We start from the raw sequence: 12177 nt of genomic DNA, 5'->3' as shown, positions 1-12177 counted from the left end.
ATTGACTTCAGTGATAACATTTGTGCCCATTTTCAAAACCAGAGTTGAACAATAACACTTGATCTCATAAGACTAGTTTATTTTCTGTGCCACAATACTAGATAGTTTTATAAATTTTTCTTTCCTGTTTAAACAGCTGCACTGTTACTCGCTGTGAAAAACAACAAATCTAGCTATGGATTTTACAATACTATCTTTTTTTTTTTTTTTCTTGGATTGTCTTTTTGGTGAGGCCTAGGAGCCTAAGATACTATTGGTAGTGACATTTAGGTGCTTTGCCTGGACAAGGCTTGAAACTGTTAACAGTGACAACTGCCACAGTTGTCATTGCTAGTCAGTAATTTTTAAAAATCTTTTTGTAAATATGTGTGTATATTTTAAAGCTTGAACTGGGAAAATACAATTAAGTACTTCATTTAATTGAACTTCATTGAATTATTATGTGAAGTTGCATACCATTGAGTATGTGATTCTCTTGAGTGTGTCTTATGAGGATGCACAGATTAACACTCCAGCATTTCTTACTCTTATCAAAACTCATACTGGGTTCTGTATGTGTTCGTAAATCCCTGGATTTGTGAAGGGAACCATGGTTGGTAGTAGTCAAAATAGAGATCCTGGTTAAAAACTTACAATGACACTAGATAACACTCAAGCATTCTACGTAACGCTCTGGAAAGGTGAGGAAAGGTAAGTGACTGTATAGGAACAAAAAATTAAGCAATCAAGATGTTTTGCTAACTGTCTAATGCTCCTTACTGGTTCTTTAACCAGAGCTGCTCATTATACAGGCATTTTTAGACAGTCACCACTTTTAGGTCACTTTGTTTTTTTGTTTGTTTTTTTAATTGGAGGCAACAGTTATTAGAGGTGTGAGCTCACTAGTTTTTAAGTTCATATAGTGTTGCTTTAATAGAGGCAGAACTATAATGTGGTATTAATAATGAAAAAGTTGGTGAAAAAGGATGTTTCATAGATTGACTTTTGTCTTTACAGAGTTATGTGCAAAAAAACAAGAAAATCTTAAAAGCTGCCAAAGACTTGCCTCCTGATGCACTTATTATTGAATACAGAGGAAAGTTCATGCTGAGAGAACAATTTGAAGCTAATGGTTATTTCTTTAAAAGGTTTGTTTATTCCAAATATGTTTTAATAAGGTAACTTTTAAAATGCTGTTTTGCCAGACTCCCACCTCAGGTACCAGTTGGTCTTATTTATCAGCTATGTCTTGGATTCTGCTGTTTTTCAGTTAAAAATAATAGGGACTGGAATTTGCTTTACCTCTTCTCTTCTGGATAGCCTTACAATTTTACTGTAGAACTAGTTTCCTCATGCTTTTTTTGCTCTACCATGGCTATAGCATTCTTGCATTCTCAATTGTGTAGTTATGTACCTTCAACCAGTGTTTGACAGGTTCTGCCATTCAAAAATAATTCATAAGCTAATGGTGAATACCTTCTCTTCTGTGAGAGAAGTTGATTTTAATTCCTTCAGGCCAAGAAGGATACACAGGTCAACTTGGGCCTTTTTACTGCCAACTGCTCTAGTTGATAGGTTACTGGGCAAAGCCAGGCTGCTGCCTTCTTTCTGTGTGTTGTTCTTGGTGCTGTCTGCCTGTGAATTACGGGTAGTAGGAGCAGAGCTCTCCCAGGACCAGGAAGTGCAAGGACATGCCTACTTTGGAAATTCCAAGAGGCCTGTTGGAGAAGCAAGAGCGCAGATTTTGCTCAGTCAAGATGGAAGGGTTCCCAGGCATCTGTAATAGCAGAACTTAAAGTACATCTTGGCAAAGTGCTTAAATGTTCCCTTTCTTCAGAAAAGTTAGGTACTAGTGATACTGCAGCTGCATAAGCTGGTTAGGCTTTTTTTTTTTTTTTTTTTTTTTTTTTTTTTTTTTTTTTTTTTTTTAGATGACCATGAGGCACCTAAATTTCTGCCTCACTTCCATTTTAGGACTTGCCGTAAGAAAACTTTCTTCAGTGAAGAATATGAACACAGTCTTCTGTGTTTCTTGTTTGCCATGTTGCTGTTACTTCCTGGTCCTATGCAGAAAAATAATGTTCGGGGTTGTAGTTTAAATTTGAGGTATGCTGAAAATATATTTTGAGAATATACCAGTTAGAAGTAGGAAGCTTTTAATACCAACTGGTCATTCTTAAATTAACCTACAATTCACTATATCATGCCAACATCATGACACAAAGTTAACTGATGTGAAAAATAAGCCATATTTAACATCTTGAAAAGGATAAAACTGTGGTTTTCTTTTGTCTTCTTTCAGGCCATACCCTTTTGTCTTGTTTTATTCCAAATTTCATGGGCTGGAAATGTGTGTTGATGCAAGGACATTCGGAAACGAAGCTCGATTCATCAGGCGCTCATGTACGCCAAATGCGGAGGTAAGCATATACATTAAGTTTACCAACTGATAATTTGAGCACTTCCTACAATTTCTATACGGGTATCTTTTTAAAAAGAAAAATGATAAAATAAAAAATGCACTATAATACAGAAATGTTCTCTTGGCTATAGGTGAGGCATGTAATTGAAGATGGAACAATTCATCTTTATATTTACTCCATCCATAACATTCCAAAGGGAGCAGAGATTACTATTGCATTTGATTTTGATTATGGAAATTGGTAAGTGTTTCAGCATGCTTATTAAGTTGTGTTGTGATATATTAGGTGTGGCTTTGTCTTACGTCATTTACTTTCTTGCATGCTCCTTGAGTACATGCTTACAATGAACAGTGTATATGAAGGCAAATTTTTTTTCTGTATTTTTATTACTGAATATCTGTTGCCAGTTTCAGCAGTACTGCCCTTATTTATAAATGATTTGGAAAAGATACGAACCTATCAATGTGAATAAAGATGTACTATGAAAATTTTTCAGTACCTAGGTGACCCATAATGTGAGGAGCTTAGTAAAAAATATTTAGAACTGGTAGCATCTACTGCTATATTTCAGTGTGTCTCTGTAGTATAGCTTTAGGAAGACAATTTCTGTGGAATTTAATTGTGAATCATGTTTATGTTCAATTAACTGACTACTTAGTGCTGTAAATTTTATAACCTGTCTAGTACATGTTCTCTTGGATGTAACTACTGCTTCTCTTATGATGTGGGGAAGTTCTAATAAACTGCAGTCTTGCCTGTAAGTGTTGGTTTGAAACTGTAAAGGGAAATAATAGGTTGTTACACTCTTGTACGCATGAACTGTGTTATTCAAACACCTCTTTAAAGTCTGACGGCAAAACAAGGCCTTTGAGTGATATAATCTAGTAATGATTTTTCTTGATTAGTAGCAAATGTTCTAGGGTATAGGTACAATGTGCAGGAACGTCTAAGCTAATACTAACCTTGGAAACTGAAGCATTGAGGAGGCTAGTTCTGCGTATGCACTTGCTCAGGTCTAGAAGCAGTTTCACATCTTGCTGCATCAAGGTAATATGCTTTTCTGTGCTCTGCTGATAAGTCAGCTTGGTGCAGTGCTATGCAGACATGGCTTTATTGCTTCTGGACCTGAGGTGGCATGTCCGTAGAATATTGCCTATTTTATTCAACTTGGGTTCTCACTAGCTCAAGATAATCTTGTAGTGTTACCTGTTGTAGACAAACTCTTGCATCCCTTACATGAAGGTAATCTGAGAAATTGCCCAGTTGGTAGGTTTTTGGTTTTATTATTTATCCATTGTAAAGTAGTTGTTTTAAGTGTCTGCACCTGACAGCCTGTATCAGTTGTAGGAAAACTGCACAAAAATGTCTCTGGGTTCTTTCCAGTACGCTCATTTTGTCTTCTGTCTTTGCATAAAGCAAGAACTCTTTCTGGCATGCTACCGAACAGATACTGCCAGAGAAATTATACAGGGCTGATTTTGATGCATCAAATTGTATCAGTGAATGTTATATGTGTTTGCATGCAGCATCTTACTCTTTAATTGTTAGCCTGGTAAATGCAAATAGAACCGTGACTTACTTGCTTAGCTTGTATATGGATGGTCGGACACATGCCTCAACTTGTTGGGAGGTACACTTTATCAGACACTTATGTGGGGTCCTTGTATACAAGTGATTTGTGTGTTTAAAAAAAAAAAAGGCAAAAAAATAAAGGGGAGGGGATAATTATTGTGGTGGTTATACCTCCATCCAGAATATATTCTTAGTTTTTTTTCTAGTCTGTTAAGCAAATACTAACCTTGAATTTAAAGGAATTCCAGATTGCAAACAGCAACAATTTCTTTCAACCAGTAGCTAAGAATTTTGAAGTGTAACAATGTATATGTTGGTAAAAACTTGAGTTAACTGCTTTTAATATGATTGGTTTACATCATAGCAGATGTTTAATGTGAAATGTATCAGCTTATGTGGTTTAGTGATGAAAAATCTCATTGCTCTGCAACCTAATCAGAATTTGCCTTCTTGCATTTACTTATTTTTTTAGTAAATACAAAGTGGATTGTGCTTGCCTCAAAGAAAATCCTGAATGTCCTGTTCTCAGACGTTCTGAACCTACAGAAAACATCAATACTGGATATGAGACCAGGAGAAAAAAGGGAAAGAAAGAGAAGGATGTTTCAAGAGAAAAGGAGACTCAAAATCAGAACATCACATTGGACTGTGAAGGTGCAACCACCAAAATGAAAATCCCAGATAATAAGCAGAGGAAGCTCTCTCCCCTCAGGCTGTCCATTTCTAATAATCAGGTATTGACAAAAAGTGATTAGAAAGAAAAGCTTTTAAATGTGAATACTCTCCTCAGTAGTTACTAAAGGAATTAGGACACATTATTGAAAAGGATTGTGTGGTTTTATTAAAAATCATAATGATGGATAAGCTGTTTATGGTTTTTATATTAGTCTCAGTTTTTCTTATTGTCTGATTGGATTTAAAATACTTTGGTTCCCTTGCCAGTTTTAATTATGTATTTTTTTTTTCCCTCTGAATTTCTTTGTGGATCTCTAATGTAAAAAGTCTCATGTCATATGCCTTCAGGATCTCCCAAGCCATCCTGGAGTGGCTTTTAGTTAGTTGCATATGTTACTCATGAGCTTAATATTTTAAACATAGCATTAAATAGCCCTCCTCTTATAACAAATTTCAGCCAAATATATTGTGTTGGCTGTGCCTCTGTGTTGAAACAGTTGATTAAAAACTTAAATAGAATTTGAATAAGAAAAGATGTGTTTTGAACTGAAGTACTGATAATAGGTGGATGGTATGGTAAAGTTACCAGGTAATATACAGTGGTAGTCAATTTTAGGATGTGTCTGTCTTTTAACATGTCAGAAAGAACTACTGAGAGAGATCTGTGAAATTCATTATTAATTTAGTTTTGCAAAGCAGCTATTAAAGATAAAAGTATGTAACAGGAGAAGATGGTTACCTTGGTAACCGTCTTTTTTGCTGTGGGAGAAAATAATTTAACTTTTTTCTGGTGACTCTGATGGTTACAATGAAGATTTGAGGACAGAGAGAGAGGAAGGGTTTTTTTCTGGGAGGGAGCCATTTCAAAGTTCTTCATCTCTTTAAGGTTCCTAACAGTGAAGGGAATATCATGAAAATGAGCATGTTGGCACCAATTTTATGTAAGACTTTTGAATTGGTTGGGGGTTCTAGCAGCTAAATTAATTAAATGCTTGGAAGTCTGTAAGGCATGGCATGTGACTGTTACAGGCGATGATCTGCAGAGGTGATGTTCAAACTTTGTCATTGTACTTGTGACTTTTATTTTTTAAAACTGTTAACTGGTATTTGGAACCTTCCCCTGGGCTTTTAGTGTAATATATAGTGCTTATAAAGAACAGTCAAGGGAGAACTTTTATTGTTGTTCACAACAGTGAACTTAAAGTAGTGAGAGTTGTGAGAAGAGCAAAGCTGTTAAACAGTGCATCTAAATGTAGAAGCTGGTCAAGTAATAGCTTTTCTCCTGTAATGTAATGTTAAGGTAAATAAATTGCTATAAAGCTCAGGGGAAAATGTAAAACTGCTTTTAAGACAAATGTTAAGAATTTTGATTAGTCACTTATGAAAAGGTAAAATAGTATGTAGGTCTAGTAAACACTTAATTCTTTTCAAAGTTACTGTTATGTATTACAACAGACCTGAAAGTTACTGTTATGTATTACAACAGACCTGAAAGTTAAGTGTGTTTTTGTTTTGTTTTTCAACCCCTGAAAACATTATCAGTTAGTTAACTTCTGTGGTATGGCAATCCATTTAAACTCTTGCTACAATCTAATGATAAATGTCACTTTATTAGAATATGCTTTTGAGCCGAGAACAATTTTATGTAACTGTTCATTAACATCTCTGACATGACAATATTCATTCTATTTTACTAAAACTAAAGCCCAAGGTTTTTTTTGTTTGTTTTAATGGGCGTGTAATGTAAAGTTCCTAATTAATTCTTTGACTGTTTTAAAAAGTGGCTAGATCAGTGGCCACTGTTAGTGTCTTGAAGATTCTGTTGGTCTAGAGGTTTAATTCTGATAACTTTGGGTGGGGGGACCCAAACCCCAAAAATTTCACAAAGATTAATATATTGTAGAAAAAAAATACAGATGTGTCTATGCTCAGATTGGAAAAGATTTTGTCAGGTGGTTATATTTATAGATTCATACAAGGATTCAAGTGGATATTAGCTTTTACAAATTGCCTTGCTTTATCAGCTTGGTTGCTTTTGAAGTAGTGACCTTGAGGATTCTTAGTTCTGTGTAGCTTTTAGTTTCCCTAGTTTGCAAGCGTAGTGGAGCTTCTGTAAAGCAGTCATTTCCATCTTTCAGGAGCCAGATTTTATTGATGATATAGAAGAAAAAACTCCTATTAGCAATGAAGTAGAAATGGAATCAGAGGAGCAGATTGCAGAAAGGAAAAGGAAGATGGTAAGTTGGGAAGCAAGTAGCTGCTTAAAGTTGTCACTAAGGCTTAGTGACACCTGCTCTTCCCATGCTGATTGCTGCCTTTCTGTAGGCTTCTAGAATCTGAGTGTCTGAAGTCAGATTGCTACATGAACTTCAACTTAAAATGCAAGGCTTGCTTGAGTGAGAGCATTTCCATCTGGCTTGATCATCAATTTCTGACAAACTTGCAAATCTGCTTTTATTTTCAAATGTATATAACTTTCTATTGCCTTTACAAAAGACATTGTCTGTAGAAATTATCTACACTTTTTTCTTTGCTTTTATTGTTGCACACCATTTATATTGGCTGTTTTGTAGGTACTGTTGGGAGTCAGGATTTTTGACTGATTAATTATTTTTGAGTTCCCAGCTTATGAAGCCTCAGAAATCCTAATTTTCGGAAGTTGGTAAAATAATGTCTTACGAAAGCTGGCATTTTAAAATGTGCTTTTGTGTTGGGCATTCAAAAAGTGAGGTGCTTGGAATTTCTAGTTAAATCATAACATCTTGACCGAGGTATATAATGAAAATTTCTATTAATATTTCAGACACTTTAATTTTTTTCTTTGTTCATGCTTATTTTTCCTACATACATCTTTTTTTTGTTTTTGGAAAATCTTTTTCTAAAGCTTCACTGAAATGTACGTGTTCAAAAATGTTTCTGAGTATTTGCAGGTGCAAAAGCATGCATCTGTAATGAATCTTCTGAAAAGACTTGCTTATTTGGGTTCTTCATACAAAAATATATCTAGCTTCTGCACAGCTTTAATGAGTGTATTAACTTAGGGAGATATAAAGTCTTCTTGTAACATATTTCTAAGGAAGACTTGTGCCTTTTCAAGCCTAAGAACCAAAGATTCTTTTGGCTAAAAATTTGTTACAAAGATATTGATTTATAGTTTAGCACTTTATATGAATATTATACATACTCAGTTCTGAATACTACCTCAGTTGTTTTAAGTAGCATCTCAGATTTCTTTGCAAGATTTCTTTTTGTTTGTATTTTATTCTCTTTTTAATTTCCATGAGTTGTCTTAATGGTTACTGTTTATATATAAATTTAGGTTTGAGCTGGTATCTTGCAGACTAGTGTTCTCAATAGGTTCACCTTCTGTGAAGCTGTCAGCCCAACTCAAAGACTATAAACAGCAACAATACGATACAGGTTTGGCAGGAAGTTGTTGCTAAATCCACCAAATGTAAAGAAAAGATTTTGATATAAAAATTAAAACAACTGAACTAAAAAATAAGAGGAAAAATTGCTGGGAACTATTTTCTGGTGCTAAAATATAAAGAAAAATATCTTTGCTCTCTTTAAGAACTGGGTGTTTGTAGTTTTGTAATACTGTTGCTCTGTATTAAACGAAAGTAATAGATTCTCGTATTTTGTACAGCCAAGCGTAACTCCTGTGTTTAGAGATGTTAATATGTAAACCCCCTTGCATCTAGGAATATAAATCTTAACAGCTGAAGTGAGTAGCAGTCAAGGTTCTTTCTAGTACTGTTATGATTCTCACTTGCCTTCCTGTGATATTTTAATATTTTTGATATGCAAGTATCTGAACTACGTGGGCCTGGGTGGTTATAAGGCTTGACAAGAAAGCCAAAAATTTGAGAGAGGATGGGCGAAGGGGCAGAGAGAGGGAGACATTGTCGGCCTTGTTTCTTGGGTTGATCAGAAGTCCTAGAGAATTTGTAATCTTCTTTCTGCTATACAGACATACATCGTTAAGCAATTTCACTCTTTGATCTTTTCTGAACTAAAGCTAGCTGCCAGATGGCAGCACAGTGTGGGAAGGATAGATGAGAAAGGAAGGGCAATTGGTTTTAGGGATAAGAGAGGAATTTCGAGGCGTAGGGAATGGAGATTATATAAAGAGAATTGGAGGTTGATGGTGGAAAGAATATGGAAACAAAAGGAGTTGGAGATCTAGTCTCCTTCTGTCGATTCTCCAACCTAAGAAATACTGTAGCAAGCCAAAAGGAAGTTGACTCTACATTTAAGACTCAATACTCTGCCTGCCACCCTCCTCCCCCCACCTCCTTAAAAAAGCTTATTCACAATATACACAAAGTACAATAAGGATATTACCTTTTCATTTTGCTTGCAGTTAAGTCTGTTTTTCTTTCCGCATACTTTATTGCTACTGCTTTTCAGTTTTTACACCTTCTACCTCTTAGTTCTGTTACCATCACTCTTCATTTTCAAAATTTTATTTCTAGTGTCTTGACTATTAATGAGTTCTTTGAACTCAAATCATCTTCAGTTCTATCCATGGAATCTGCAGCATTACTTAAACCCTTTAACTATGTCGTTTGCATTTATCTCATCCCATGCTGTCTTAGTGCAACACTGCCTTGTCACTGAACTAGGGTTTGTTTTTTTTTATTTTCCCTGTAGAGCCTTAGGGTATGATCACCTGCCAAGAGCCATTTGGTGCATAAAGACTTTAAATGACTTTTAAAGGGCTGGTTTGCTACTTCAGCAGGCACTTGCAACTTCCTGGTATGATGACAAGATCAGTATTCATTTCTCTGATGATATTCTTGCTCATGTTAGATGCCCTTTAAATGTGTTTAGGACAAGCATTCCTCTTGCAATGATGTTAAGCACCTGGTCTCCTATTCAAAATGATGTTCAGTCCATCCTTCATTAGGTCTATAGACATCAATCCTCCTTGGTTTTGACACCTAAAAGTTATTAGAGTAGGCGGCTGTTCCTTTGGCATTGTTTTAAGCTTCAAAATCACACATGGCGGCGGTTTTATACCATCTGCTGAAGTGTCAACAGTACTGTAAAACACACTTTTTTTTTTTTTTTAATTCCCCAAAGTTTTTATGACAACTGATTTTTTGCACCTATTTCTTCATCAGTGTAATTGGATGGCATGTAAGTATAAGCTGGTAACTCATCTGCATTGCCCATTTGGCTGAGCAGATAATGACAGTCTTCTTGTAATGCAATCACATACTGCTAGAATGCTGTGAGGGTTTTCTGTTTTGTTTTGTTTTTTAATGAAGTCAAAAGGTAGATGGCAACAAACTGAACTTCTTCACGATAGGCAAAAACTGTTACAACTCACCATTAGTATGCCCTGACTGTTTCTGGCCTTGAGTTCGTTCTTCTTGTGGACTGTTTTGTGCTCGTGCTATTTCTTGAGCTGTTCATTAATGATTTCTTCCATTTGTGGGTTTCGGTCTCTGGAATATGCATGAATTCTACAACTTACTCTTCTACATCATGAAGGCATCATCTTTTGAATCCTCTGCATGATTTGTGTCACTAGTGCATAAAAACTTTTCTTTTTATTATTTTCACATTTCCGTACATATTTTCTTCTTTCTTCACAATTGTCAGTTGTTTCTGCATACAGTAAATATACATAAGTTTAAAACTTGCACTGTAGTTTCTTAGAGTGTTTGGTATGTTTCCTTTTTCACTCATACCTCTCACCTCCAGATGATCTGCTGTTTCACAGTTAACTTAAAAGATTCATGGAGGCTCATAAAGTTGCCAAAAATCACAGTGGAATTTTTGAACTACAGTAGGTCACACAACAAGTGAGTGAGGAAAAACAGCAGTAATCACTTGTTCTCGCTGTGGTGTTCTTAGGCAAGCTTCAGGCTGCTTCAGCATATTTTTGTTCATCATTAGGCCAACTTTCCTAAGCCCAAATCATTAAACACAGTTGTATTAACCTGAAAGGATGAGAACCCCTGCTTTTTGTGTGTATGTGTGTGTTTTTCCCCTCTTCTTTTTGTGTAAATGTAGTGAACATCACTGTAAACTAGTGGATGAAAACTGTAGATCAGCTGTTATATACTGATTAAACACATGTTTTTTCCAGTAGTTAAATTGTTACTAAAAATGCAGATATGGTCTCTAATATTAAAGAATTTTTTGCTCTGCTCATTTTCCGGGTGTGACAAGCTTATTGATGTTCAGCATTGTCTTTCCTCGGATGTATAACGTCCATGTTCAATCTGTTATTTCCCTTTAAGGTATGATGGTGATAGTTTGGTCAGTGACAGATTTGTCAGATTAGATTCGTTTTTCTACAATGTATTATAAACAGTATGCTTGCTCTGAGGTAGGCCTGTCCAAGCAAAATTACATTGAACGAGAATAGCATGTCATAGCAAACAGAACTTTAGATTAGTAGAATTCAAGGAGGCACCAAATCTATCTGCATCTGCTCGGATCTTACAAGAAATTAAGGGGGTGAGTGGATTTGGGGGAGGGACGGGCTGAGGCAGGTGCCTTCCTTTTGGTCTTCTTATTTCTTGTAATTCTGTCAGTAGTAAAATCCGTAAGACTTTAATTTCTATCTCTGTTAGACATCGGAAAGCAAAATCTACCCAAGTGTTAATATAAAATCTGAAAAATTACAGCATGAGCACCAGTGTTAACAAGTTTAACGGTGTTACATCATGCATTTGAGGAATGGCTCTTGTAGAACACTGTGGTGCTGAGGGCAAGTTGGCCTTTCTTTTGATACTTTAATGACAGAGTGATACTTCAGTTCATGAAGTTTTATCAAATTTAAACACTACAGTTTTGCATTAAATGAAATGATTTCCATTATGACTGCAGTGATTTTTTTTTCCCTAAGTGTTCTTTAAAATTAAAGACAACAACAAAAAAACACTTTGTCCATGCTAGCTAGTTCGTTAAAACACTATGAAAAATTATAGTGATGCTTAAACTTTTTAATTTTTGCTCTTGAAAAGACTTTACAAAATAAAAATGTAAATTTCTTATCAAAGCCAAGTCCATATGGAACGTAATGACAGCACAGTTGCCCTAACTAGTTGTGGATGTAATTAATACTCTAGCTCTACTATGAGGATTACAAATAATTACAAGTTTGTCTATATTTTACTGAAGCTTGAAGGCAAATCTTCAAAACTAAATTATGTTCCTTTTTCATTCATACAGTCAGTATACTTACAGGTATTCTTTCTTTGATATAAATACACCGTTGCTATCAGTGCACTGCTGGTGTCCCCTAGACATTTATATAAAAAGATAAAGCTTGTAATAGAAGTCCCCAATTCTGCAACTTCTGTACTGGCTTAAGTAGAGCTCTCTGTGTAGATCTGCCTCTGTACAAAGATTAGGATCTGAATTACTGATGCACAGAAAATTTAGCTTGTGTGACCTAGTGTTATCTTATTTTGAAATACTGATTCTTAGATGCTGGTTCTGGTGTGGTTTGTGGCACTTGGAAAATAGGTCAGAGGATAATGGTGTTCTGCGTTTGTTATTGTTG

At 35.4% G+C, this 12177-nt stretch overlaps 1 protein-coding gene across 8 annotated transcripts in view; it reads left to right on the top strand.

The window, feature by feature from the left end:
* Positions 1 to 12177, top strand: part of KMT2E (lysine methyltransferase 2E (inactive)) — a 69180-nt gene that overhangs the window by 40693 nt on the left and 16310 nt on the right. For all 8 annotated transcript variants that reach the window (XM_067316499.1, XM_067316508.1, XM_067316473.1 and 5 more), the window contains 5 exons: positions 997 to 1127; positions 2282 to 2399; positions 2533 to 2642; positions 4447 to 4708; positions 6788 to 6886. In XM_067316499.1, coding sequence (XP_067172600.1) covers positions 997 to 1127; positions 2282 to 2399; positions 2533 to 2642; positions 4447 to 4708; positions 6788 to 6886 — 720 coding nt within the window. The remainder of the gene's footprint in view (positions 1 to 996; positions 1128 to 2281; positions 2400 to 2532; positions 2643 to 4446; positions 4709 to 6787; positions 6887 to 12177) is intronic.

The sequence above is a fragment of the Apteryx mantelli genome, chromosome 1, assembly GCF_036417845.1.
Source record: "Apteryx mantelli isolate bAptMan1 chromosome 1, bAptMan1.hap1, whole genome shotgun sequence".
NCBI lineage: Eukaryota > Metazoa > Chordata > Aves > Apterygiformes > Apterygidae > Apteryx > Apteryx mantelli.
The sequence above is the reverse complement of the archived record's forward strand: the minus strand, read 5'-3'. Positions and strand labels throughout refer to the sequence as shown.